The sequence below is a fragment of the Mandrillus leucophaeus genome, unplaced genomic scaffold (genome assembly GCF_000951045.1).
Source record: "Mandrillus leucophaeus isolate KB7577 unplaced genomic scaffold, Mleu.le_1.0 Scaffold432, whole genome shotgun sequence".
In the NCBI taxonomy this organism is placed as follows: domain Eukaryota; kingdom Metazoa; phylum Chordata; class Mammalia; order Primates; family Cercopithecidae; genus Mandrillus; species Mandrillus leucophaeus.
Window position 1 is genome coordinate 419705 of NW_012104610.1, and position 27622 is coordinate 447326.

General features: G+C 53.5%; 1 protein-coding gene across 1 annotated transcript in view; it reads left to right on the forward strand.

Moving 5' to 3' along the window:
• PDE2A (phosphodiesterase 2A, cGMP-stimulated) overlaps positions 1-27622 on the forward strand; it is a 103904-nt gene that overhangs the window by 7281 nt on the left and 69001 nt on the right. The window contains exon 3 of the mRNA XM_011993656.1: positions 27458-27497. Within this exon, the coding sequence (XP_011849046.1) occupies positions 27458-27497 (40 nt within the window). The remainder of the gene's footprint in view (positions 1-27457; positions 27498-27622) is intronic.

Here is a 27622-nt window from a genome sequence, read left to right on the forward strand (position 1 = left end):
GCCAGGATGGTCTCGATCTCCTGACCTCGTGATCCGCCCGTCTCGGCCTCCCAAAGTGCTGGGATTACAGGCTTGAGCCACCGTGCCCGGCCCCCCCTTTTTTTTTTTCTTTCTTTCTTTTTTTTTTTTTAGTAGAGACAGTGTCTTGCTGGCTGGAGTACAGTGGTGCCATAATAGCTCGCTGCAGCCTCGAATTCCTGGGCTGAAGTTATCCTCCCGCCTGGGCCTCCCAAAGTGCTGGGATTATAGGTGTGAGCCACTGCACCCAGCCCATCTTCCTCTTTCTCTCCTACTCTTCTCTGCCTCAGGCTGAGGAGTGATAACTTATACCATAAAGCTGTGCTGTAATATCACATGTCTCAGAAGGGGGTGCTGTCACATACAGTCCATTCCAGCCTGAATCTTCCTTATGTTTGAAGGGCCAGTAGAAGTGTTGGACAAGTGGCAGAGATGAAGGATGGAGAGGAGGATAGCCCATTGTTCTTCACCTCCATTGAGCCCAGGATGAGAGGCCCTGCTGAAATGGCGTTGGGAGGAATGAAGGCTGAGGAGAGGTTGGACCCCAATCAGAAGGGACAGACCTACTGAGTTAAGCCAGAGGAAATTTTCTCCTCATGGTTCTGTGACAGGCTAAGGTTTGGAAATGCATCTAGAATGACATTGCATTTGGGGTCTGGGTTTCTTTTGGGTCATGACTTGCTTGATACTGAGGCGTTGGGGATATTGTTTGGTTTATTCATGTCTGTGTCTCAGTGTGTGTATGTGTACCTGAATGTGAGCTTCCAGTTGTGCATGTGTGTATGCTGGTCTGAGAGGGTGAGAATGTGTGGGTCAGTGTTCGTATAAAAGTGTGAACATACTCATATGTGTGAGCATGTGAGTGTCCTTCTTTAGTTTAGTTTTGAGACAGGGTCTCACACCCTCACCCAGACTGGAGTGCAGTGGCACAATCTTGGCTCGCTGCAACCTCTGCCTCCCAGGTTCAAGTGATTCTCCTGCCTCAGCCTCCCGAGTAGCTGGGACTACAGGCATGCACCACTACACCTGCATAATTTTTGTATTTTTAGTAGAGGTGGAGCTTCACCATGTTGGCCAGGCTGGTCTCGAACTCCTGACCTCAAATGATCCACCCACCTCGGCCACCCAAAGTACTAGGATTACAGGCATGAGCCACTGCATCCAGCCATGACTGCATTTTTATGTCTGATTTTGGTAAATAGTTATATGCATGTGAGTGTGGCTTGTGTGTGTACATGTGTGTAGAGTGCCATATACATATGTTCCAGTGAAACTGTATGTGTGTTCCCTGTGTATACAGATGCCCGTGTCTGAATGTGAGCGCAGGGATGAGAGAATGTGTGTGTGTGAAGGCCCAGACACTTTCTGTGCTAAACATTAAGGCCATGCCTAATGTCTGGCTATTCAACACTTTTTCTCCTGGTCCCGCCTTCCTGTAGGTAGAGATCCTTGAAGGGCTGGGCTTTCTTCAGAGGACTCTGGGCCAGAGTCAGGCTTTGTGTTCAGTCTCAGGTTGGGCCAGCCAGGGTCCTAGTCTATCGGATTGAGCAGCTGGACATGGCTGGGAAGTGTCTAGGTTCCGTTCTCCCCAGGAACTCTTAATGGTCACACTTAGAGAGTTTCAGGGACTCCCAGCACGGTCCTCTTGTACTGATGCAACTACTGAAGTCCAGAGAGGTGTAATGATTAACCCAAGGTCACCCAGCAGGACCCAGGATGAGATGATAGGGCTTGGAGCAGAGAGGGGAGTGTCTGACCTGGAAGGCTGCCCTCCCTCCAGCTCCTAGAGCAGGTGAGGAGCTCAGAGGAGAGCCAAGTCTGTGATGTGAAGCCACCTCCTGCACCTGGCCATTTCCATGCCTCCTGGGCCTCAGAGGCTGCCTTTGAAGTTTTTACCAGAGCTTCTGCATGCTCTGAGATCCCTCCTAGGGACGTGTGAAGTCCACTGTTCCATGGAGCATGGAGACTCCATGGAGAGGAGCCCAGTGGTGAAGTGAGGCCAGTGGAGGGGGCTCCTCTGGAAGCCTCAATTTCTTCTTTGCAGTAGTTGCTTTTGTTTCATTTCTGTTTGTTTTTTAGGTTTCCACCGTTGTAACATTCAAGGCTTTCCCTATTATCTCTCTTTGAGCGCTTATTACTGAGACAGTGCTGGCATTTGGGGCAGTCCTGGAGGCCCAGCTGGGTTCAATGTGAGGGTGGCAGGGCAGTCCCTTAGGGAAAGGGCTGCTTGGGAGAGAGGGATGAGTTTCCTGCCCATAGTGGGGAGGCATGAGCAGGGGCGGGAGAGCCTGGTTAGCAAGGCTGTAAACGAGGTGCCTACTCTAGCGAGGAAGTTGGTTGCAGATGATCTTGAGTCCCTTCAAACTGTAGCTGCCACGGGGGGCCAGAGAAGAACGTGCCCCAGCTCTCTTGGGCCTGGGGAGGATTGAGTTCACAGAATGCTCCCAGTGTCCTGGGCAGTGGAAGGCGCAAGGTTAGATTGCGCACCTGGAAGCAGGGAGATCCCATTCCCTGGAGAACTGGAGGGAAATTTGTCTTCCTGGAGGTTTGGGGCTGGAGGCAGGGGCTGGATGGGAGGACCCTCCGGGGTACAGTAGGGGTAGGATGGGGAGGACTGGACAAGTCCAAGGCGGCTCTGCTGTTGAGCACTCGCAGGAAGAAACAGGGAGGCAGATCCCGAATCATGCGGGGCTCCAGGGTGGGAGGTCCATGGTTGTGGGGCTCAAACATGGGCTCTGGTTGGGGCAGAGGAGAGGCTTCCTGGAGTTGGGGTCTGGGCAGGAATTAGGGTAGGAGAGGAGAGAAGCAGCAGTTGGGTACCACCTCCTTCCCAGGTCAGGTAATTCAGAGTTATCTTAAAACTCTCAGTGGGCCAGGCGTAGTGGCTCACGCCTGTAATCCCAGTACTTTGGGAGGCCGAGGGGGGTGGATCACCTGAGGTGGGGAGTTCGAGACCAGCCTGGCCAACATGGAGAAACTCTGTCTTTACTAAAAATGCAGAATTAGCTGGGCATGGTGGTTGATGCCTGTAATCCCAGCTACTCAGGGGGCTGAGGCAGGAGAATCGCTTGAACCCAGGAGGCAGAGGTTGCAGTGAGCCTAGATCATGCCTTTGCACTCCAGCCTAGGCAACAAGAGCAAAACTCTGTCTCAAACAAACAAGCAAACAAAACCTCTCAGTGGGGTGGGATCTGGGATCCAGATGGAGAGAACTAAGGTTTACAGAGTGACCTTTATGTTTTAAAAATGACCTTGTTTAATCACCTCCTTAAATAATCCTTCAAGGGGCTAACCCTATTTTGTAGAGGGGAAACAGATGACACACTTAAATGGTTTAACTGAAGACAGTTAGTGAAGCAACTATTATGGAGATGGGGAAGGCTTAAGGGAACCAGCAGGACATGTCAAGGTACTCAGAACTGGCATTCAAGGGGCCAGGGGTGTTGGTGGAGAAGGGGCAAGGAGAGTGCCCAGCTCCATGAGCCAGAGCCCTGGAGATAGGGCTGCCCTGCAGGAGCTGTGGCTGCAGCCACTGCTTGTCAAAGGAGGCAGGTGGGTGAGGGGGTGAATACCCGCAGTGAGCCTGCATTCTTCTCACCCTTTGCTCTCCTGCCAGCACCCTGACCCTCACTGGCAGAATTCATCTGGATGCCAGGGGGCAAGGGAGCCCTGGATGAAGCTGCCACGTAGAAGTTAGCCTCCAGGGCACACAACCCGGCAGCAAAGGTTAGAGATTGGAGGTGGAGGGACAAATAGATGATGGGAAATTGAAGAACAGAGAGAGTGTGGACTTGCCCCCAAGGTCACACAGCCTGTTGGTATCAGAATTGGAGTCAGAAGCCAGGCCCTGCCTCTGATCTGAACACTCACTTGTCTGTTTGTTTGTTTGTTTGTTTGTTTCTTTTTTGAGACAGTCTTGCTCTGTTGCCCAGGCTGGAGTGCAGTGGTGTGATCTCGGCTCACTGCAACCTCCACCTCCTGGGTTCAAGTGATTCTCCTGCTTCAGCCTCCCAAGTAGCTGGGATTACAGGCACCTGCCAGCATGCCCGGCTAATTTTTGTACTTTTGGTAGAGATGGAGTTTCACCATATTGGCCAGGCTGGTCTCGAACTCCTGCTCTCAGGTGATCTGTCTGTCTCGGCCTCCCAAAGTGCTGGGATTACAGGTGTGAGCCACCGCGCCTGGCCTGAACACTCACTTTGTCACATTCACTGAGGTCTCCTGAGTGGACTCATATGGGCGTTATCCACTCTCGGGCTGAGAGCTGCTTCCTACCTTGACCGCCATGCTCCATATCTGGGCAGCGCAGGGGCTGCTGAAGAATGTCATTCTCAGAACACAGTGTGCCCTGGAGCCCCCACCAAGCCACCTGCTCATTCATCCCAACTGGCCTTGAGGGTTCCCTGGTGTGCTCTGCCTGTGCTTGTCACCCTGGCCATGGAGATAGACCTGACAGCCCTTGCTGTCAGCTTCGTTAGAGACAGGCACACCCAGATGCAGACAATCAATTTTGTGGGGTGAGTGATGGGACCGCTGATGAGGACCCTTCCTGAGGAGGCAATGCTGGGTCTTAACCTTAAAGAACAAATGAGAGTTTTCCAGGTGGAGGAGAAGAGGAAGGGTATTCCAGGCAAAGAGCCCTGCAAGAGCAAAGGTGTGAGCAGCAAGAAGTCAAGGATGGCAGGTTCAGGGCTCCTGGGCTGGAGGAAGGGCCTGGCGGTGGAGAGGAAGGGAGTGAAGGCCCAGCTCACAAAGGGAAGCAGAGGAAAGTTTAAGCAGGGTCAGGCCATGGTTTGCTTTGGGGTTAGGAAGCTCCAAATGATGGGTGAAGTAGGGGGGCTAGACCCAGGTGAGAGGCAGTATTAGGGTTGGCCGGGGACATGTGAGTTGCATTAATGGGCCAGAGGAGGAGTGACAGCCGCTACCTCCTGGCTCACCTGCCTGAGCTAAGGCCCTAGTTCCTCAGTGTCTGCCCACCAGTGCAGGTGTGTGGCAGCTCCAGACCCTCCTCTAGGGACATCCCTCCCTGCCTCATGCTGCCTGTGGCTTTCACTCTCTGGAGCATTCATCCATGGCACCCATAACCACCCCCTCAGACAATGGCCCCTAAAGCAAACCTGTGTCACCGCTGCCTATCTCTTAATAACACTATGACCCCTCCACTGCCAAATCTGATAAAAGACCTCCCTTTGAAGACCTTCCTCCTAGAGTTGGATCTCAGTCCTTCTTGCTGTCCAGAGCCTGGGCCTTGAGCCTCCCTGGGAGGCGAGTCAGTGAGGGCAGCCCCTTATGGTGCTGGGAGTTGAGGGACCTTGGCCCAGCCAACTCACCCATGTTGTGTCAGCCTCTCTGGGCCTGGGCAGCTGACTCATTTTCAGTGCTAATTAGCATCTCCCCTGCAGCTTTCTGCCCCACTCTAAGTGCTTGACAATCATTAGGTGCTATTGTGTGCCACTAGATCCCAGCTCCAGTACCTGCCTGCCCCAGCTTCTCCTCCAGACCCCAGCTGCCTGAGATAAGGGACACAAACAAACAACACACCAAAACCCAGACACAATCTAGGCATAGGGACTTAAACACCAATATAAATACACAGATAGGAAAAACCCAATAGCACAGAACTCCCCACACGAAGAAGCAGACCATAGCACAGAGAGAGACCCACAGTACACACACAACACAGACACCAACAGATGCTGAAAAGCAGACACACGATCATTCCAAAAAGTGACCCAGAAATGAACAGAACAAATGGGAACACCAATGCACATGACACAGGTATACACATCTGGAGATGCTACACAGGTACGATTCAGCACACGTGTGGCACATCCCAGGGAAGCACTCACACTTGACATATACACAGATGCCAAAATAGCCAGAGCGAGCCACCTGTGCTTCCCCATCTGTGCAGCGTCTCTCACCTCTGGGTTGAGAGACCCGCACCATGCTGTTCCCTGTGCCTGGAATGCCCTTCCTCAGTGCCCTCCTCTTTTTACCTGGTTAATTCCTGTCATTCTTCAGGTCTTCCAGGAAGACTTCTGTCTCCTTGATAGCGGCCTTTCCATACTCCCCAGCCTTCGAGTGCTTCCTGCCACATGGCATCACTGACTGTTTTCCAATGAGTTTCTGTCAAGTTTTGGGATGGAGGATTTTGCCTCTGCTCGGTGAGGTGGTGATTGTGGGTGTGAGTGGGTGATTAGGGCCAAAAACAAAAACAAAAACAAAAAACTGGACAGAGGCAAATTTGGGGGGAAGTGAGTTAGGAATAGCTGTGAGGAGCCCCAGCTACTCAGGGCCTCAGAAGATATTTATTTCTGTATTTATTATTTTTTGAGACAGAGTCTCGTTCTGTCACCCAGGCTGGAGGACAGTGGCACTATATTGGCCCACTGCAACTTCCACCTCCCAGGTTCAAGTAGTTCTCCTGCCTGAGCCTCCTGAGTAGCTGGGATTACAGGTGCTCACCATCACGCCTGGCTAATTTTTGTATTTTTAGCAGAGACGGGGTTTCACCATGTTGGCCAAGCTGGTCTTGAACTCCTGAGCTCAGGTGATCCTCCTGCCTTGGCCTTCCAAAGTGCTGGGATTACAGGCATGAGCCACTGCGCCCAACCTCAGAAGACATTTAAACCCACAGACAGGACACAGCCAAATGCCCTCTGCCTCATTTTCTCAGACCCTGCCTGATTTCTCTTATGTTTCTTCCAGGCTTGCTGCCTGACCCAGTTCCCTCCTTCCCAGAGCTGGCCTTGCCCCTTGCCACCTCTCGGAGCTCACACATACTCACTCTGCTTCTCTGCTTGGCTGTGCCCTACCCCTACTTCTAAGTGAAATCCTCATTATAAGTCCAGTGAAATCCTCGTTATTCAAGGCCTGGGGTCAGTGGGCACGTCATCCATGCCTGGGGTCCTAACCCGTGCCACTGAGTATTGTGAAGGGAGGTAGTGAAAGGATGTGCTTAGGAGTACAAGCCTTGAGGACTGTCTCTTGGTTCAGATCTCTGCTCCTTTACTTCTTAGCTGCAGGACTGTGCAAGTTCTGCCACCTTTGTTCCCTCATCTGTAGAAAGGAGAGGATAATAGAGCCCACCTCATTAGGGCTGCCATGAGGACTAAATGAGACACAGTGTGTAATGTACCTGGCTCCCTCTCCAGGTTGTGTGAGAGCAGGGAGAGAGCTAATGAGATCAAGGATGTGGAAATGCACTCAGGAGGTGCCTAGTGGGTCCTTGCTAATTGGCACTTAGTGAAACAAACACCTCTTGTGTGAGCACCTACTATGTGCCTCCATAGTGGGCTCTGTGCCCCACCCCTCCTTAGTTTCTGCACGGCTGCCAGTTCTGCACAGCTGTTACTGCTGTGGGGGCTCAGAAGGTAGGGGTGTGACTACTTTTTCAAAATTTATTTTTAATTTTTTACACCTGTTTTATGGAGGCATAATTTACATACGATAAAATCACCAATTTAAAGTGTATAATGAGTTTTGATAAATATATACAGTCATAACCACCATGACAATTCAGAAAATAATATTTTTATCCCAGCAAACTTCCCTTGTGCCCTTTGTAGTCAGTCCCTTTGAGGGGGGACTTCTTATAGGAGTGTGAGAGGTACTAGGTTTTCCTTGGACTGAAAACCTGGGCACATGGAGTGGGGGTGCCTCCGACATGCTGGAAGTTGCCAGGGAACTGCTTACTCTCTCTGGGCCTTGGTTCCTGGCAGAGGCAGTGCAGCCAGGCAGGGGAAGGGATGCTCAGGCCTTGGTCTCCTGAGGGCAAGTCTTGGATGTGAGGGCTGGATCGGCTGGAAGTGGTGGCTTCACAAACCCATAGAGTGGGTGACGGGCTAGGGAGTTGGTGTTTCCACAAACCTGCCCCTCCTTTGACCAGGTGTGCACTGTGGTCCTGGTGGAAATGGCCATATATTGTCCAGACTGTAGCAAGGGCTGGCCAAGATGGTCCACTCCTCTCCCCATCCTCCCCCCGACCAGGGGCCATAAACCCACTCTATGGATTAACAATTCCCTGAAAAGAAGGGGGTCACTTTTGTTCCCCAGTTCTAGAACTGAATATTAAAGCAATTATGTAACGAGCAATAAATTACTTAAAGTAGTGACTCACTCAGCTTAATTAGAGCGCGAGCAGGGAGGGATTAAGGTATTTTTAGAGCACACACCTCACTCTCTCCTGTGGGGGAGGCCTCTGTGCAAGGTGGGGGTGGAAAAAAGACTGGGAACTCATGGGAGCACCCCAGGTGTCTGCAAGGAGATGAAAGCTGATCCTCCGCCCCACTGAGGTCCTAAGGAAGAAAGGCCGAGTCAGAGCTGCAGCAGGAGGGCTTTGGATCAGACTCAAGAACACTTCCCAGTGATGCTTATCGGAGAACTGGGACGGCAACACTAGATTGTAAACTCTGTGAGGGCAGGGATTAGCTCTGTGACTGCCTCCTCACCCAGCAGCAGACGAAGAATGAGACTTGGGAGTCAGACACAACTGGGTGTGACTCCTGCCTTTGCAAGTTGCCAGCATGTGGGCTTGGGCAGGTTCCTTTATCACCCTAAGCTTTGCCGTCTCCTCCACTACAAAGTGGGCACGATAGCATCCACCTGCATGCATATTGTAAGAGTTGAGTGGGCTAAAATGTGCAAAGCAAGAGTTAGTGCTCAGCTGGGCACAGTGGCTCACACCTGTCATCCCAATACTTTGGGAAGCTGAGACAGAGCGCTTCAGCCCAGTAGTTTTGAGGGCAGCCTGGGCAACGTAGGGAGACCCTGTCTCTCAGTCTCTCTCTCTAAAAAAAAAAAAAAAAAAAAAAAAAAGGGAAAAAATTAGAAGACTCAGTGCTGACTCTACTAGACCAAAAACTTCACAAAGCAGGGATTAAGTTTGGTTTGTGTTGTTCACTGTTATATCCCAAGCTCCATTCATAGGACCGCACAAAGTAGGTGTTCAGTAAATGCTTTGTTGTGTGACTGCGTGTTAATTTTGTTCCCATTCTTCTGCTCCAAAAAAAAGTTCATTTTCCTGAGGTTGTGAGTGAAGAAAATAGGCAGTATAGGCTGGGTGTGGTGTCTCATGCCTGTAATCCCCAGCACTTTGGGAAGCTGACGGGGGAGGATCACTTGAGGCCAGGAGTTCAAGACCAGCCTGGGTAACTTAGCAATACCCTATCTCTACTTAAAAAAATTTAAAGCGGAAAAAAAATAGGGTCTGTGTGGGGGCGGGTGGGAAGGTTGCAGGGGTGCCTCACAGGTAAGAGTCTGGCATTTATCCTCCAGGCTGAGGAGGAGGTGACTTCCAGGGAATGTCCTGGGAGGGATCAGAATCACAACTCCAGCCTGCTTGGATGAGGGTGGTCTTCTGGTTGCCAGGAAGGTAGCTATGTGGGAAGATCTGCCCTTGGTTCGTCCATAACCTGGGGCAGGAGGAGGAGGAGCCCCCAGCCCAATCTGATGGGGGAGACCAGAACCCTCATCCACCATTGCTGGCAGTTCAGAGAAGGTAGTGATAAGTCAGGGTGGGGCATCCTGAAAGGCTTCCCAGAGGATTGGCTGGGAGGGCTGAGGCGGAGAGGACGGCTGGCATCCATAAAATGGAGTAATGATTCTGACCCTGCAGATTTTCTGGGAGAATTAAATGAACTACATTTTAAAGATGCCTGGTACATGCCTGCCAGGAGGAGGCACAACATATGAACTCCCTCCTTCTTCCCTCCACCCCTCCTTAGCTCCTGTGACATCAGGAGGGACATGCCCTGCGCTGCTCACAGAGGCTGGGTGGGAGGCTCCTATCATGGCCTTCACTGAGGCCGCCTCTGCAGTTGGACCGAGCTGGACACACAGTAGGTGCACACAACAGACGGAAGCAGATCTGTGCTTCTATTACCAGGGTGTTGGGAGGCTGAGGGAAGGGTACAGCTGGATTGGGGTGATGGAGCAGATCCCTGCTCCTCCCCCAGATCTGAGACCCCAAGACACCCGTGCCCAGTGGCTGCTCTGATCGGCTCTGACCAGCTCTCCTCACACCTCATAGGCCTCCCAGGGTTCAGGTGATGAATTAGTAATGACAGCATCCAACATCACTATGACGACCACGTGGCACTCTTAGCCTCCACTCAGGGCTCAGCCGCAGAGGCCAGAGACCCCTTTGGCTCTGGGCCTTTGTACTGGTGTGTGTGAGCGGGGCTGGGGCCTGAGGGAGATGGGGAAGTGGGAGGGGCAGGGGCCAGGGCATGGGGCTGCATCTGGCATGGACTGGAGTTCATTCAGATTGTTCCATCCAGAGGGACCTTGGGGACAGTTGTTTCCTTCCTTCTCCCCTTCTTTTCATTCCTCCATCCCTCCTCTTTGCCCTCCTCCCACTTCCTCTGAGCCCTGTTCCTGTTTGAGGCCCTAGGCTGCCAACCCTTTTCCCCTCCTCTGGGAATAAAGCCAGGCTCAGCCCTCACCCCAGGGAGCTGAGTGAGGTGGGGGACAGCCACCTTCTGGTCTAGGCCTCAGGGAAGCTGTGTGGGGACCACTGATGGCTTGGCGAGAGGGCCTGACCCAGCTGGGCCGGGGGCTGTGCAAGTGGCTGCTGACCCTGATGAGTGGGGAGGAGGTTTTCAGTGGAGAGGCAAGGTCAGAGATGAAGCAGCATGGGATGGGGGAGCGACAGATGTTCAGAGTGGCCTAAGTGTGAGATGGGGAGTGGAGAACATGGGAGGAATCGAGGCACGAGAAGGACTGGGAGGGAGTGGATGCAGTGAGGAGTTTGCAGTTTGTCCCTGGGGGAAGAGGAGCCCTGAAGATTTTTGTTGTTGCTTCTTTGATTTTTAAATGGGAAGGTTCATTTGAGAGATGGGGAAACAGGCCCAGGGTGGGAAAGTGACTTGCTCAAGCTTAAGTCACTAGAGACAGACTGAGACTACAGGCTCTGCCTGCATCCTGCTGGACTCTAGCTGGGACCTCTTGCCCCAAACTTGCTGGCCAGGATTTTCCCAGGTAGTCACTACCTCTGAGAAAGGTAAGGAGAGCCCATGGGTGACGTTGCCCTCAGTTTGAATGAAATTTGCATCAGCGAGGGCTGTGTCTGGCAGACTGGCCTGTTTGGGGGCAGGGGTGGGGTGGAGGTGAGCATCCAGGGAAGGATCTGGGAAGTCAGGGGCTTGGCCAGGGCCAGCAAGGCATTAAGGTCAGAGGTGGATTCAAACTTGGGATTTTGGAGACCCAGCCCAGACTCTGTGCTCCATCCTCTTCTCCCTCTCTCAGGAGCCTTTGGCTGAGTTAGGCACCTATAGAAGGCATGGGCCCCCCTGAGCCCCTCACATTCTCCTCAGGGCTCCTTCTGGCCCTGGGGCCTGATACTGGGCCTGCTGTGCTGGAACTTATCCAGGCAGAAGAAACCTTTATCCCCATTGTCCTGATGAAGAAACTGAGGTCCTGAGGTAACAGTGACTTATTCAGGGTTACAACAGGTCAGTGGCTGGGCTGGGCCTGGCTGTCTGGCCCTCGGCTTGTCTACATGGCCCCACCTCGCGGCTCTCCCCTTGCCTCTCCCACCCCGCTGTGCAGCATGGTTGGGCCTGCCAGCCTTGATGGATGGCTCCGCAGCTCAACCTCCCTCCCATTCCTCTCCGGATGCTAGGCTGTTAGCCTCCTAATCACCAGTCCTGCCTGGTGGCCTCCAAGCCATCCATCTCCCCACGCAGCCTTGTCCAGCACAGGTGGTTTTGTCTGGGGAGAAATGGGGAGAAGGGGGGCACAGCAGGTCTTCCTCTGAGGCTGAGCTGAGAGTTTGGCTGCAGCCCCCACTCTGGGAGGCCCGAGGGTTGGGGAATAGCCTGCACTCCCTTGCTGGAGTACCAGAAATCCCTCCTGGATCTCCCTAGGGCACCTGCACATGCACACACAGGCACGCACACTCATAGTAACACTAATAAAAGCTCTTGTGTATCAAAAGAATATTGTATGGCAAGTATTGTTGCAGAGCCCTATGTGTCATCCCATTCATCTCCACTGTACCGATACAGAAACTCAGGCTCAGAGAGGTTAAGTGACTTGCATAGGCTCCATATCCAGGAAATGGAAGAGCTGGGATTTGAACCCAGGTCCTTATGGCTCACATCTTGCATTCACAACTCCTGCTCTACTGACTCACCTGTGCACACCCACACACACACATGCACAAGTACTCATGCGCATGCATGAACAGGAGCCACCATTTTGGCTCTTGTACCATCCATCTACCTGGGCCAGGTTCTTAAGGAGTGAGGAGAATGCTGGGTTGCAGAGGGCTCATTGTCCCCAGGCTGCCCCAAGCTCATTGTCCCCAGGCCATCTCACCCTGGCTGTGGCACTGGCCGGCTGGGGAGCTGCATGGAGGCGGCAGCCTCCAGGCAGTGGAAAGGGGAGGCTGGGAGACAGTCGATCGATCATCCCTGCAGTGCCTCCTTCCAGGAAATGGGGCCCAGGGGAGTGTGGCGCCGTGGGTCGATGTTCTGGGCAGCAGCACAGTCTCTGAGTGCGTACAGTGTATGTGTGGGGCGAGGCTGGTGTGCCGCTGCCCGCCTTCCCCTGGCTCCCTTCCCCTGCTCCTGCCTTCCTCCTGCCATTCACCTGCCAGCCCCACACCTTCCCCTGATTCCCCCACTGTCCCCAACCTGGGCACTACAGAGGCTGAGAATCAAACTCCCAGTTCCAAGGCACCTGTGTGCCTACTGCTACCATCCTGCCCTGCCCTAGAGGCAGATCTCAGTGGGTGCTGCAAGAGTCACACTATGGTGGTTGGGGGTGGGTGGGTAGGGGGACCAGGGGCTGGAGCTGCGGGGAGGTGAGGCAAGCCCACCTCAGAGCCTTTGGAGACCTTGACAGACGATATGATGAGATAAGAAATGTAAAGGGGCACATAGTGGGTGCTGAATTCATCTTGTCTCATTCCTCCAGTAAGTCTGGAGAAACCAAGAGCAGCCAGGTGCCTCTGAGGGCACAGGAGCTCCCAGGGCTGGCTGGCAGGTGCAGCTAACAGTGTTAGCAATCCTAGGGACAGGTAGCTTGGGGCAGAGGAGAGCATGCTGTCACTCACCTTGATGAGGGGAGAGGAGATGTCTGGTGCTAGGAGCAGTGGTGGCTGGAGGAGGGCTGGGGACCCTCCCCAGGCCACCCCACACTCTCCCTCTGGGAGGGGCTCCTGAGCAGGCCTGGTCACCTTGCTTCTTGGTTGCTTCTTTCCCAGTGGAGGAGCCTCTGCCAGGCTCTCCCACCTGCACTGGCCTCAAGAGAGCTGGGATTGAGCCTCAGTTCAGGCACCTGCTGGAGGGTGGAGGTCAGGGCAAATCACTTTCCTCAGCCCTCTCATCTGTGACAGGCTCTGGTGAGGGTTAAATGAGATGTTGCCTGTCAAGTGCCTGCCACTTCCCTGACGCCGAGCGGCCAGGCTGTTCTGGGTTCTCCAGCACCTGCCTCCCCTGGTCCCAGCACTGGGTGGGCAGCTGTGTTCTACCGGTCACTGGTGGGTCCCCAGGGCCCCGACACAGGTCCTGCTATTGAGAAAGAGGGAAGTAAACATCCCAGGGCTGGAGCTCTACCCTCTATGGAGGTGTCCCATCTTAGGCTCTGTCATCTCCTCATTCACCCTGGTACAGGGACAAATGTGCCTCTCTGCACTAACTGAGCTCCCATAGGCAACTAGGAGTGGTGTCACTTGGGGTGGGGGTGGGCCAGGACCTCTGGACTGGGATTCCCAAGCCCTGACTTCCTGTTATTTCAGACACTACCTCATTGTTCCATCTTGGGCAAGACCTGTCCCCTTGAGGGTAAGAGAAACATGTGACCTCTGACCTCCAAAGTATCTCTTCAGTGCCCAGATGATTCTGTGTTCTAGGGGACAGGCGAGGCTGGGGGGTAACACCCATGCCACTGATGGACAGACTAAGGAGGAGGGTCCTAGGACTGGGGCCAGCTCAGGACTCTGGTAGCCTCAGTGCCCTTGACCTGGTGTTGCTGCCGTTTTGCCCCACTGCTGTCTGCTCTGTCTCCGCGTCCGAGTCACCCACCTGGCCCTCTCCAGTTCTCTCCTCTCTTTTATTACTGTCTCTATATTGCCTCCTGCCTCGGGCTTATCTCCTCCTGTCATGCCTCTATCCATCTCTGTCACTCCCCTGCGACTCTCCCCCACTCCCTGGCACACTCTCTCCCTCCCTGGGAGTCAGGAGTGGAGCCCCACTGGGAATCAGGACCTCCCTGCCTCTGGTCTCTGTCTAAGCAGTCTCTGCGACTCTGGCCAGCTCCTATCTTCTTCCACCTTCCCTAATCTCTCTCACTGTCTGATGATGTCTCTTTCATGTCTCTGAACTCCCTTTGTTTTTCTCTATATACTTCTCTCTGCTCTTATCTCTGGGCCTCTGTCTCTCAGGGCCTGACTGGTCTTGACCTCTCTACTTCCATCCCCTTGAGAGCCCAGCCAGGCAGCAGGTCCAGCCCTCCAGCCCGGAGAACAGATGGAGTCCACCCTCCCTCTCTCTTGCTGGCTGCCTCAGAAACCCCCAACAATGGCTTCCACCCTACACCGTGCCTTGTTGCTAGGCCTTGGGCTGGCAGCACCTGGCTTCCATAGCGACGGGTGCTTAGAAACAGAATGCCACATCTCCCAGTCCCACCACGGGAGTTTTTGCCGATAGAGACAGTGCCTTTCGATCAATCAGGAAGCGTGGCCAGGCTCTAGGCTGCCTCCATCTTGAGGAGGCAAGAGAGGAGGGGACCATGGTCTCTACCTTCTGGAGCTGGGGGGACTGTTGGGCTGGGAGGAGTTGCTCAAGTGTGGCCCTGAAGCCAAGGAAGGAGCTGGGGGAGGCCCTGGGCTCTTTTCCCTGAGTCAGCCTGCTGCAAGAAGTGCAAGCTTGGGAGCTGGAAGGGGCTGTGTTGAAATTGCTGTTCCACCATTTCTAGCTGCACGACTTTAGACAAATGACCTTAGGTCCCAAGGCCTCAGTTTCATCAACTGTAAAATTGGGCTAATAATATCATGAAGATTAAATGAAAGAATAGATCTGGCACTTAGAAGGTGGTCATCAATGGCCATTCCCCTCCCTTCCCCTTTAAAGTTGTTTAAAATTTAATTGATGGAGAGGAGGAGGAGGGTTCTTCAGGCCTGTGGAATGGTGTAAGCAAGGGGATGGAGGCTTGCACGCACCTCACATATGCTGGAGTATTTAGGGAGGACCAGGGGCCATATCTGGATATGGTTCTGCCAGAAGCAGCCAGGTCCAGCTGGGTGCCATGGCCTGCACCTGTAATTCCAGCTACTAGGGAGGCTGAGGCAGGAGGATCACTTGAGCCCTGGAGTTCCAGATCAGCCTGGGTAACATAGTGAGACCCCGTCTCAAAAAAACAAAACAAAACAAAACAGGCAGGCTGAGGGGCCCATGGAGAAGAGACTCTGTCTCCTGGGAGGTATATTCTTGCCAGGTACAAAGGGATGGACTTAATAAATTTCTTTTCTAACATTTGGGGCTGCTGTGTAGGGAGCCACATTGGGGTCCCCTTGCTTATTCTCGTGCTGCTCCCTACTTCCACCCTGTCACTTGGTCCCAGGAGAGGGGCTCCCACTGGTTCCTCTTCCCTGCCAGGCCAGCCCACCAAGGCCACCATGGCCACACAGCCTGAACCCTGGGGCCAGCACGTATCCATGGAAAGCCCCACTCTGTCATTGTAGAGATGAGGAAACTGAGGCTCAGAAGTAGGAGAGCTTGCTGGTGCTAGGGCCCAGCTCTTCCCTCTTTTCAGGCCTATCTTCTGCACTAAGGACTTCAGGCCACCAGGGAAGGTGGGGAGGGAGGAGACGAGATGAGGTAGACTTGGGTGGGGGCCTGAGGACAGAGTCTCATGTCACTTGGGCAACCAGGAAAGGGTTAAACATCCCTTATCACAAGCCATGGGCACTGGCACTGCCAGAGGATGCTGAGGCCTGCTAGGGCATGAGGACAACAAGCAACATCCTTTTCTGAGCTGTCGGGAGCGCCAAGCTCTCTGTTAAGTACTTTTGAGCCTCTTCTTATGTATTCACAGCCACCTTCCAAGGAAGGCCAGTTGATCCCCAGTTTAGAAGTGAGAAAACGGGGGCTCCAGGAGGCACTTGTCTAAGGTTACACAGCTGGAGAGTTTGGCATGGGGGTTAGACTGAGTCACCCACCCAGACCCTGGCCACTCCCTGCGTCCCCCCTCCAGGACATCCATCACTCCCTTGACACCCACTAGGAGTGGGTGTTCATTTCCTTGGGCTCTCCCAATCCCAGTCCTTGGTATCCCCAACTGCAGGCAGACACAGGTGCTTGCTGCTGCCCTCCCCTTAACCTGGCATCACAGAGACTCAAGCCCACTGACCATTAGGTTCTCAGGGGCATAGAAACCAGGTGCTGGAGTCTTAGAGTCCTGCAATCAGGCATCTCAGGCAGTCAGGACAACAGAATGTTAGAATCTTGGGCTTCTGCATTCTCTAGACCCCAGGTTCTCGCATTCATAGAATGTAAGAAGCACAGACTCTCTGAATGATGGGGTGTTATAATAGAGGCTTTGATTTTCTAACAACATGAAGCTCTGGGAGTTCTTGGAGCCTTGAAGCCATAGACTGGGGCCTCCCTGTGTGATGGTTTCTGAGTTAGCAGGGAGTGTTCAGAGCATGGGGCCTTAGTCCCTGTTGCTTAGACTTTCTTGCCTTGGTATTTCTGCTGGGCTCAGCTCTTAGCAGCCTTTATGTGTGTGTGTGTGTATGTGCGTGTGCGTGTGTGTGTGTGTGTGTGTAGCGGGGACTGGGGTCAGGGACTGACTCTAGCAGCACCAACCCCTCTGTTAAGTACTTTTGAGCCTCTTCTTATGTATTCACAGCCACCTTCCAAGGAAGGCCAGTTGATCCCCAGTTTAGAAGTGAGAAAACGGGGGCTCCAGGAGGCACTTGTCTAAGGTTACACAGCTGGAGAGTTTGGCATGGGGGTTAGACTGAGTCACCCACCCAGACCCTGGCCACTCCCTGCGTCCCCCCTCCAGGACATCCATCACTCCCTTGACACCCACTAGGAGTGGGTGTTCATTTCCTTGGGCTCTCCCAATCCCAGTCCTTGGTATCCCCAACTGCAGGCAGACACAGGTGCTTGCTGCTGCCCTCCCCTTAACCTGGCATCACAGAGACTCAAGCCCACTGACCATTAGGTTCTCAGGGGCATAGAAACCAGGTGCTGGAGTCTTAGAGTCCTGCAATCAGGCATCCACTGGGAATCAGGACCTCCCTGCCTCTGGTCTCTGTCTAAGCAGTCTCTGCGACTCTGGCCAGCTCCTATCTTCTTCCACCTTCCCTAATCTCTCTCACTGTCTGATGATGTCTCTTTCATGTCTCTGAACTCCCTTTGTTTTTCTCTATATACTTCTCTCTGCTCTTATCTCTGGGCCTCTGTCTCTCAGGGCCTGACTGGTCTTGACCTCTCTACTTCCATCCCCTTGAGAGCCCAGCCAGGCAGCAGGTCCAGCCCTCCAGCCCGGAGAACAGATGGAGTCCACCCTCCCTCTCTCTTGCTGGCTGCCTCAGAAACCCCCAACAATGGCTTCCACCCTACACCGTGCCTTGTTGCTAGGCCTTGGGCTGGCAGCACCTGGCTTCCATAGCGACGGGTGCTTAGAAACAGAATGCCACATCTCCCAGTCCCACCACGGGAGTTTTTGCCGATAGAGACAGTGCCTTTCGATCAATCAGGAAGCGTGGCCAGGCTCTAGGCTGCCTCCATCTTGAGGAGGCAGGAGAGGAGGGGACCATGGTCTCTACCTTCTGGAGCTGGGGGGACTGTTGGGCTGGGAGGAGTTGCTCAAGTGTGGCCCTGAAGCCAAGGAAGGAGCTGGGGGAGGCCCTGGGCTCTTTTCCCTGAGTCAGCCTGCTGCAAGAAGTGCAAGCTTGGGAGCTGGAAGGGGCTGTGTTGAAATTGCTGTTCCACCATTTCTAGCTGCACGACTTTAGACAAATGACCTTAGGTCCCAAGGCCTCAGTTTCATCAACTGTAAAATTGGGCTAATAATATCATGAAGATTAAATGAAAGAATAGATCTGGCACTTAGAAGGTGGTCATCAATGGCCATTCCCCTCCCTTCCCCTTTAAAGTTGTTTAAAATTTAATTGATGGAGAGGAGGAGGAGGGTTCTTCAGGCCTGTGGAATGGTGTAAGCAAGGGGATGGAGGCTTGCACGCACCTCACATATGCTGGAGTATTTAGGGAGGACCAGGGGCCATATCTGGATATGGTTCTGCCAGAAGCAGCCAGGTCCAGCTGGGTGCCATGGCCTGCACCTGTAATTCCAGCTACTAGGGAGGCTGAGGCAGGAGGATCACTTGAGCCCTGGAGTTCCAGATCAGCCTGGGTAACATAGTGAGACCCCGTCTCAAAAAAACAAAACAAAACAAAACAGGCAGGCTGAGGGGCCCATGGAGAAGAGACTCTGTCTCCTGGGAGGTATATTCTTGCCAGGTACAAAGGGATGGACTTAATAAATTTCTTTTCTAACATTTGGGGCTGCTGTGTAGGGAGCCACATTGGGGTCCCCTTGCTTATTCTCGTGCTGCTCCCTACTTCCACCCTGTCACTTGGTCCCAGGAGAGGGGCTCCCACTGGTTCCTCTTCCCTGCCAGGCCAGCCCACCAAGGCCACCATGGCCACACAGCCTGAACCCTGGGGCCAGCACGTATCCATGGAAAGCCCCACTCTGTCATTGTAGAGATGAGGAAACTGAGGCTCAGAAGTAGGAGAGCTTGCTGGTGCTAGGGCCCAGCTCTTCCCTCTTTTCAGGCCTATCTTCTGCACTAAGGACTTCAGGCCACCAGGGAAGGTGGGGAGGGAGGAGACGAGATGAGGTAGACTTGGGTGGGGGCCTGAGGACAGAGTCTCATGTCACTTGGGCAACCAGGAAAGGGTTAAACATCCCTTATCACAAGCCATGGGCACTGGCACTGCCAGAGGATGCTGAGGCCTGCTAGGGCATGAGGACAACAAGCAACATCCTTTTCTGAGCTGTCGGGAGCGCCAAGCTCTCTGTTAAGTACTTTTGAGCCTCTTCTTATGTATTCACAGCCACCTTCCAAGGAAGGCCAGTTGATCCCCAGTTTAGAAGTGAGAAAACGGGGGCTCCAGGAGGCACTTGTCTAAGGTTACACAGCTGGAGAGTTTGGCATGGGGGTTAGACTGAGTCACCCACCCAGACCCTGGCCACTCCCTGCGTCCCCCCTCCAGGACATCCATCACTCCCTTGACACCCACTAGGAGTGGGTGTTCATTTCCTTGGGCTCTCCCAATCCCAGTCCTTGGTATCCCCAACTGCAGGCAGACACAGGTGCTTGCTGCTGCCCTCCCCTTAACCTGGCATCACAGAGACTCAAGCCCACTGACCATTAGGTTCTCAGGGGCATAGAAACCAGGTGCTGGAGTCTTAGAGTCCTGCAATCAGGCATCTCAGGCAGTCAGGACAACAGAATGTTAGAATCTTGGGCTTCTGCATTCTCTAGACCCCAGGTTCTCGCATTCATAGAATGTAAGAAGCACAGACTCTCTGAATGATGGGGTGTTATAATAGAGGCTTTGATTTTCTAACAACATGAAGCTCTGGGAGTTCTTGGAGCCTTGAAGCCATAGACTGGGGCCTCCCTGTGTGATGGTTTCTGAGTTAGCAGGGAGTGTTCAGAGCATGGGGCCTTAGTCCCTGTTGCTTAGACTTTCTTGCCTTGGTATTTCTGCTGGGCTCAGCTCTTAGCAGCCTTTATGTGTGTGTGTGTGTATGTGCGTGTGCGCGTGTGTGTGTGTGTGTGTGTAGCAGGGACTGGGGTCAGGGACTGACTCTAGCCTGAGGCACCCCTGGAGTGGGGCCAGCCCAGAATAGCAGGTGGAGGAAAGCCGAGCAGCCTCAGGGCTGCAGCTGTCTGGTGGTGCAGGAAGGGGTCTGGGTGGCTGCCTTTGGCAGAGGACCAGCCTGCCTCCTTCGTCCGCTACCCAGCCTGCTACCAGAATCAGAAGGAGGCATATCCACGGCACTCCTAGGGCTAGAGTCAGAGCAGCCCCTTCAGGTTCTTCAGACTGGATGGCAGGAGGTGCCACTAAGGGGAGGAGATTGGGGAAGTACTGGGACCTTTATCTGTGGTGAGGTGGGGCACCGGGGATGAGAGATGGAGTGGAGGTCAGTAAGGGGTGTGGGATCAGTGAAGGGGCTGGGGATTTAGTGATGGGCTGGGGCTTAGGATGGAAGCAAGGGCTCTGTGGATGGGAAACCTTTTGAGAGGGTGGAGACTTTGGGGGCTCAGCGAGGGGATGTGGCTCAGTGGAGGTTGCTGAAGAGTTTCTTGGGGTTGGCTACGTGCGGTCGCTCATGCCTGTAATCTTAGCACTTTGGGAGGCCAAGAAGGGCAGATCACTTTAGGTCAGGAGTTCGAGATCAGCCTGGCCAACATGGTGAAACCCTGTCTCTACCAAAAAATACAAATATTAGCCGGGCGTAATGGCAGGCGCCTGTAATCTCAGCTACTCGGGAGGCTGAGGCAGGAGAATTGCTTGAACCTGAGAGGTGGAGGTTGCAGTGAGTCGAGATTGCACCACTGCACTCCAGCCTGGGCGACAGAGCGAGACTCCATCTTAAAAAAAAAAAAAGGTTTCTTGGGGCTGTCTCTGTGCTGCTCCAGGTTCCTGAGGATGGCGGTTGGGGCTGGGGGAGCCCTCTGTCCCTAGGGTAGGCTGAGAAGCAAGAGCTCCTTTTCCCAACTCTGCCCAAAGCTGGAAAGGTTGTTAGAGCTGCTGAGAAAGCTGGCATCTGCCTCTCCTTTTGCTCATCTTTCTTTCTGGTTTCCATGGGAATCTGTGGCTCAGGATGATCAGGGGTTGACAGGATGGCGCTGTGGGAGGAGTTGATGTCAGGCAGAGCCATCCCACATGGGAAGGAACTGACTGGTAAGAAAGTGAGTTCCTTGTCCCTGGGAGTATGTAAGCAGGGTAGGGGCTGAATGGCTAGAGTGACTCCAGAAAGTGGTTCAGATGGGGCAGAGGAAGTAGTCTGGAGGCCACTTGCCTGAGACAATCGTGTTTTGTGTAATTGGTTCAGGTGGCCCCACCAGCCCCACCTTCTAGACATCCCTGGGCCTCATAGAGGGGATCGCTGCACGCTAGGCACTGCCTCTGATCCACCCCCAATTCCTGTGCTCTGTTCCTGGCCTATACTGGACATGGACATATGGAGCTGAATCAGACTCAGTCTCTGCCTAGAGGAGCCTCAGTCTGATGGGGGAGGCACACAGGGACACAAATATAGCTGGGTAAGTTCTACAAAAGGGGGCACACCTGGCTGGGAGGCAGTTCCACCACTGATTTCTGTAGTCTGTAGATGTCTTTTTGAGCAATTCTTCTGGGTCGAGACTTGTTCTGTTTGCTGGGGTAAAACAGCAGTGAGCAAAACAGAGCTGACAGCATGGTGGGAAGGTTGAGCTCTTCCAGACGGTGATGAGAAGTGTTGGTGAGTGATGGGGAGTGTGGCAAGAAGGCAGAGTGTGGGCACAGCATGAGAGGAGGCTTTGCCCAGATTTAAGGACCTGGAAGGCCTTGAAGGCCAGGACCAGGGCTCCAATTGTCCTGCTGGCAATAGGAAGACATATGGGTGGGGGTGAGGCAGAGTCAGACTTGGGTGTGGAAAAGATGACTCTAGCCAGTGTGGGCATCGAAGAGGAGGCACAGAAGCAGGTGTGGCCACCTGTGCCTCTGTGTAGGAGCTGTGTGAGCATGTGCTTGAGGATGTGTGTCTGTGTAGAAGACTGGGGTGTAGGTGTGATAGGAACACGGACGTGTATCTATGGAAATACTCCAATTGTGCATAGGGGTGTATGTGTGTATGATTCTGTGGCCCAGGGAAGCCTGTGAAAAGGAAGGATCTTGGGGTCTATGGGTGATAAGGAGCAGAGACTAAGGCCTAAGGTATGCTGGGGCTCGAGCCCCCTGGACTTTAGCCCCTGTGAGCTGGCAGGTCTTAGACTAGTCCTGGACTAGAATCCTATGGGTTCCCTTCCCCCAGAGGGTCATGGGGCCAGCCATCTGCTGAAGACAAGACAAACATGCATGCAAATCACATGAAAATGGATGAGGCCTGTGGCTGACCCACCCCACAGTCCCCATCTCCTGGGCCTGAGTTCACTCAGCCTGTGCCCTTCCTGACCCAGAGCTGCTGCCAGGGCTCTGGGAACAGGCCTTGCCCACCAGGAGCTGAAATCCACATTGTCCCCAGTACCTGCCCATGGCCACATCCTCTCTCTGTGAGGGCTACTCCCACATCTGGAGCTATAGCCAGTGGACACAGAGCTGGACCTGGACTGGTGGCCATGGGCAGCACCTCTGGCAGGTGTGAATTTGAGCATACACATGTGTCGCATACTTGTACACACATTCCCACGTGAAAGCATGCACATGCTATTCCTGGACACTTGTGTACACACACCACTGCACACATATACCTGCATGTGTGCATATACACTCACGTCTGCACACAGACACATGCCTATCTGCATACATACACACATGCCAACCCCTGTAGATATACAGACATATCTGTGTGCACACATACAAGTTCAGCTATACCACTGCAGTATCACACACCCTCACAAAGACACAAACCTGTGCTCACACCCTCTTCCACCCTCACACACATCATGTTTACAAGCCTGTGTACAGTCTTACACACATGCACACATGCACAGAGCAGCCCAAGGGTGGCTCACCCCTGCCCAGGTGAACACCCGTGCCCTCTCCAGGGCTGGAGTGTTGAGGAAAGGGTTTGTCTGGATGGAGGCAGAACCTGCAGAGATGTTAGTTTGTTCCAGGAAGCATCTTGGATTGTCCCTTCACAGAGCCCTTGGAAGTGGGGACCTCTTTTAGTCCATGGGCTATAGCCCAGGTCACAGAGAGAGCAAGTCACACGCAGCCTCTCCTGAGGGTCCTTCAATACCAGGATCTAGTCCTTGCCCATATATTTGGGCCTGGTGCCTGGGTAGGCCTGTCTGCTCAGGAGAGGTACCTTCTGCCCAGGGAGGCCTGCCTGGATACTGCCTCCTCCACCTCAGCTTCCTGAGCACTAAAAGAGAAGCAGGCCAAGCTTCGCGGCTGCTGTGAGAAGTCTGAGGTCAGAGAGGGCCAAAGCCTTGCCTGAGGTCACCCAGCATGTCAGGGAAGGGCTCGGGTTTGAACCTGGGCTTCCAGTGGGGGCGTGTAACCATGGTCCATGGCAACAGGATAAATGCATGTCAGGCAGCAGACAGGCCCTTGGAAGCAGGCATGTCGTTGTGGGGGATAGGAAAAGACTCACCGTATGTGGAGTGTCTGCCGGGACCACGTGTGGGAGATGGAGAGACGGTGCTTCTTCACCAGAGCTCACTGGGCATCACGGGGCTCCCAGCTTGGCTGGAACATGGGGACTCAGGGAAGAATCAGACATGCACTGCTCTTGAGGGAGGGCTGGGGGATAGGTGAAGGACGAAGAGGGCATTATAGACTGGGGAGACAGTGGGGGCTACTTCTCGTTGGATGACAGTTTTCTTCCTGCATCTTGAATCTAACTTTCAAATTTCTTTCCCCTCAAAACTTAGCATGGAGTACATTCTCAGTAAATATTTATGGCATGAATGAATAAATGAATGAAAGTATGATATTGGCAGGCAGATATGCCTTTGGAAGGGTATTCAAAATGGGAGGGCAACAGGTTGGGCAAAGGCAAGGAGGTGGAAGAAAAGTTAGAGGTTCAGGGTGGTTCAGGCACAGCTGAGTCAGGCATGGCTGGACAGGAAGTGGTAGGAGAAGCAGCAGGAAAAAAGTCACATGAGGATGAGCCTTGCATGTTATACTGGGTTTGGATGTTGCCTTGGAGCCCAGTGAAGATTATGAGCAGAGGGTGAACATGGTCAGAGTGAACCTGCCCTGGTTTGAGAAGGGGGGGTGTGCTAGGCTACATAGTAGCTGCTCATCTTTGGTGCAAAGAGCACTGGGTTTGGAATCTATAGGCCTGGGTTCACATTCCTATAGTAACCAGCTGTGCCATCTCAAGTAAGCATCTACATTCATCTGAGCCTCAGTTTCCTTGTTTGTAAAATGGGGCTAATGCTGTGCCTCCTGAGGCTGTTGGATGGGGCCTGGGTGAGGAAATGCTTTGCCAGCACAAGTCCCTACCAATGAGAGGTGTAATTTTTATTAGGAACAAGGCAGGGCTGGTTCCTGGACAGGGCCTGAGGTTGAGTGGGCCCAGGACCCAGGCTGACAGCTGAGTCACCTTTTCCAGGCCAAGTGGCCTCTAAGGTGGGGAGACAAAAGAGTTGGCTAGAGGGGCTGGGCTAGGCATTCCTGAGCTGAAGCTGGGAGGAAAGCTGGGGCTGGGGCTGAGCTTCCTGGTGTCTGAGATGGGCAGAGGGTACAGACACCGGGATAGTAGGACCCTCAGCCACTGCATTCTTGGGGACAAAAGAGGAGCTGGGAAATCTGATTTCCTTACCTGCTTTTGCTCAAGAAGCAAGGAATGTATTTAAGGTACAGACTGGAGTGAGATGGCCTGGATTTGAATTTCGACTACTTACTAGCTATGTGACTGTGGGCAAGTTACTTTGTGCCTCAGTTTTCCTTACCTGTGAAATGTGACTAATAATAGATCCCACCTTATATCATTGTTGAGAAGATGACGTGTGAGGCACACAGTATGTGCTCAATGCATGTGAAAGCCTCCCAGCCCCAGATGTACACACCGTCCTGTAGGGGTCAGCTCTGTCCCTCAGCTCCATGGGACAGAGGTCACCCTGGGAGGAGAATTATCTACTCCAGGGTTCTCTGACCTGGCAGCAAATTAGAATCACCTGGGGACATTTGCAGACATCTGGGATGGGGGTTCCAGATGTCAGCATTTAAAATGTTCCCAGGCAATTCTAACATGAGTCAGGGTGAGAACCCAGCACAGGATCACAGATTGTGGAGTTGGAGTGAGGTAGGGATCTCTGTGTGAGTAGAGGAGTCCTTGGAACGGGGTCACTCCTAGCTATAAGAGTTCGGCAAGGCCTTTAAATGCGCCAACTTCAAGGAGCCTTGGTTGCCCCTCAGGGAGGGCGCTGGTTGGGGAATTTCAGGGATTGTGTGAGAGGGTTTTTCTGAAAGGGCTCTGCACTCTACCAAGCACTGAAAGAAAGCAGTGCACTTGTTTATTGAATCTAGTGTAATAACATTTCACAGATGGGGAAACAGAGGCCTAGAGAGGTGCTGTGGCCTGCTCAGAATCCCACAGCAAGTCTATGGCACAGTTAGGACTCAAACCCTCTGAGGAATGCTTGGATCTGAAAGGTTGACACAGAAAGACTCTTAGAGCTGAGGGACAGATAGAACACACACCAGGGACCCCAGTCATTGAGCTGTAGTTTGAGAGATTCAAGTAAGACTTAAGAAATAACTTCTTGGCTAGGCGCAGTGGCTCACGCCTGTAATCCCAGCACTTTGGGAGGCTGAGGCGGGCGGATCATGAGGTCAAGAGATCGTGACCATCCTGGCCAACATGGCGAAATTCCGTCTCTACCAAAAATATAAAAATTAGCTGGGCGCCGGGCGCAGTGGCTCACGCCTGTAATCCCAGCACTTTGGGAGGCCGAGGCAGGCCAATCACGAGGTCAGTAGATTGAGACCATCCTAGTTAACATGGTGAAACCCCGTCTCTACTAAAAAATACAAAAAATTAGCCGGGTGTGGCAGCATGTGCCTGTAGTCCCAGCTACTCAGGAGGCTGAGGCAGGAGAATGGCGTGAACCCAGGAGGCGGAGCTTGCAGTGAGCCAAGATCGCGCCGCTGCACTCCAGTCTGGGCAACAGAGCAAGACTCTGTCTAAAAAAATAAATAAATAATAAAAATAAATAAATAAATAAATAAAAATTAGCTGGGCATGATGGCGCACGCCTGTAGTCCCATCTACTCAGGAGGCTGAGGCGGGAGAATCGCTTGAACCCAGGAGGCAGAGGTTGCAGCGAGCTGAGATCAAGCCACTGCACCCCAGCCTGGTGACAGAGAGAGACTCTGTCTCAAAAAAATAAAAATAAAATAAAATAAAATAACTTCTCAAGAGGTGAGTGCCATGGAGGTGGTGCCTGGAGTTGGGAGCCCAAGAGACGGTGGCAGTGCCAGGCCAGGGTCGGCTGTTGACCGTGGTCTGAGGTGGCCTCCCCTGAAGAACAAGTAACTCTGGCCAGTGGCTGTAACAGATACCTCCTGGGCACCTGTGTCTCACCCAGGCTTGTCCAGAGCCCAGGACCGAGCCAGTGACACATGCTCAGAATTTACCAAGAGAATTGTGCACCGAGCTCAGACTCAGACCTAGTCCTTCCAGCAGCCCTTACATGGGCCATCCCCTTTTACGTAAGAGAAAACTGAGGCCAAAAACAGGAAGGGAGGCCTTGTCGGGGCCAGAACCTTTACACACCTTAGCCCAGGTAATCTTTTCTACACTTAATAAGCAGGATAAATTGCCCCTGTTTCAAAGATTCAATAAAATACATTGACTTGGCCCAGATCGCTTACTCTACACCTCTCCTAAGTCCCCAGATGTGACTCCCAGGAAAGACACAAAAAAGGGCTACCCAGAGGGATAAGGTAGTATCCACGGAAGCCCTCCCAGAGGAGGTGGGCCTTCAAATGGCCCCTAAATGACAGGCAGGAGGGAAGGATCTGGGAGCGTATTGGGGGTGGGGTGGCATGGGCAAAGGCCTGGAGGTGAGAGTCAGTCATTGATGTGAGAAGAGCAAGAAGTAGAAATGTAAGGAATGGTGGGGAGGGGAGTCAGAGCTGGATGAACAAGTGAGGGTTCAGCTGTAGAGGGTCTGGCCCGCCAGGCTGAGGGCCCAGGCTTTATTGTGCTGGGGGTAGGGAGACACTGAGGGTGAATAGGGGAGAGCATGTCAGAGCATGTCTCAGAAAGGTGGGAGAAATGCTGGCATGGAGGGCCGCCCCCTGAGTTGGTGGGGTGGCTGGGCTCTGCCAAGGCTATGTGCAAGCTGCCTGGACTGTGTCCAAGAATGGGCACAGTGACTCAACATTGAGAAAATCACTCCCCAGGGAGAAAGGGCCCCGATGAATCACCCAACTGAGGTGGGGAGGCTGGGAGGCCAGGAGGCTGGGGGCTCACTGAGTCACCCTCCAAGAGTTGGTGAGGAGGGCAGTTGCAGAGAGAGAGGCCGGCAGTGCAGTTGGGGGCGGAGATTCAGGTCAGACCACAGTGAGGGCTGTCGGGGGACTCTGCCTTCCCAGCATTCCCGGGTTTGATCCTCCTGGCCGTCCCGTGAGGGAGATGAGAAAACTGAGGCCCAGGAAGTGGGGGGAGGGGATCCGACCAAGGTCATGCGGCAAGTCGCTGGCAAAGGCCTAGCGAGACCCAAGCGCATCCTACAGTCCAGACCCTTCCCGCCGCCCCAGCCGCTTTCATGCCAAGCAGAGGCCTAAGAACCGGGTCGGTCCGGTCAGGGAGATGACCCCGGTGACCCACTGAACCCCCGGACGCGGCCCCTCCGGGCAGCCGGCAACTGAGGCCAGGCTGCGCCGCCGCGATGGGACGGCAGGGG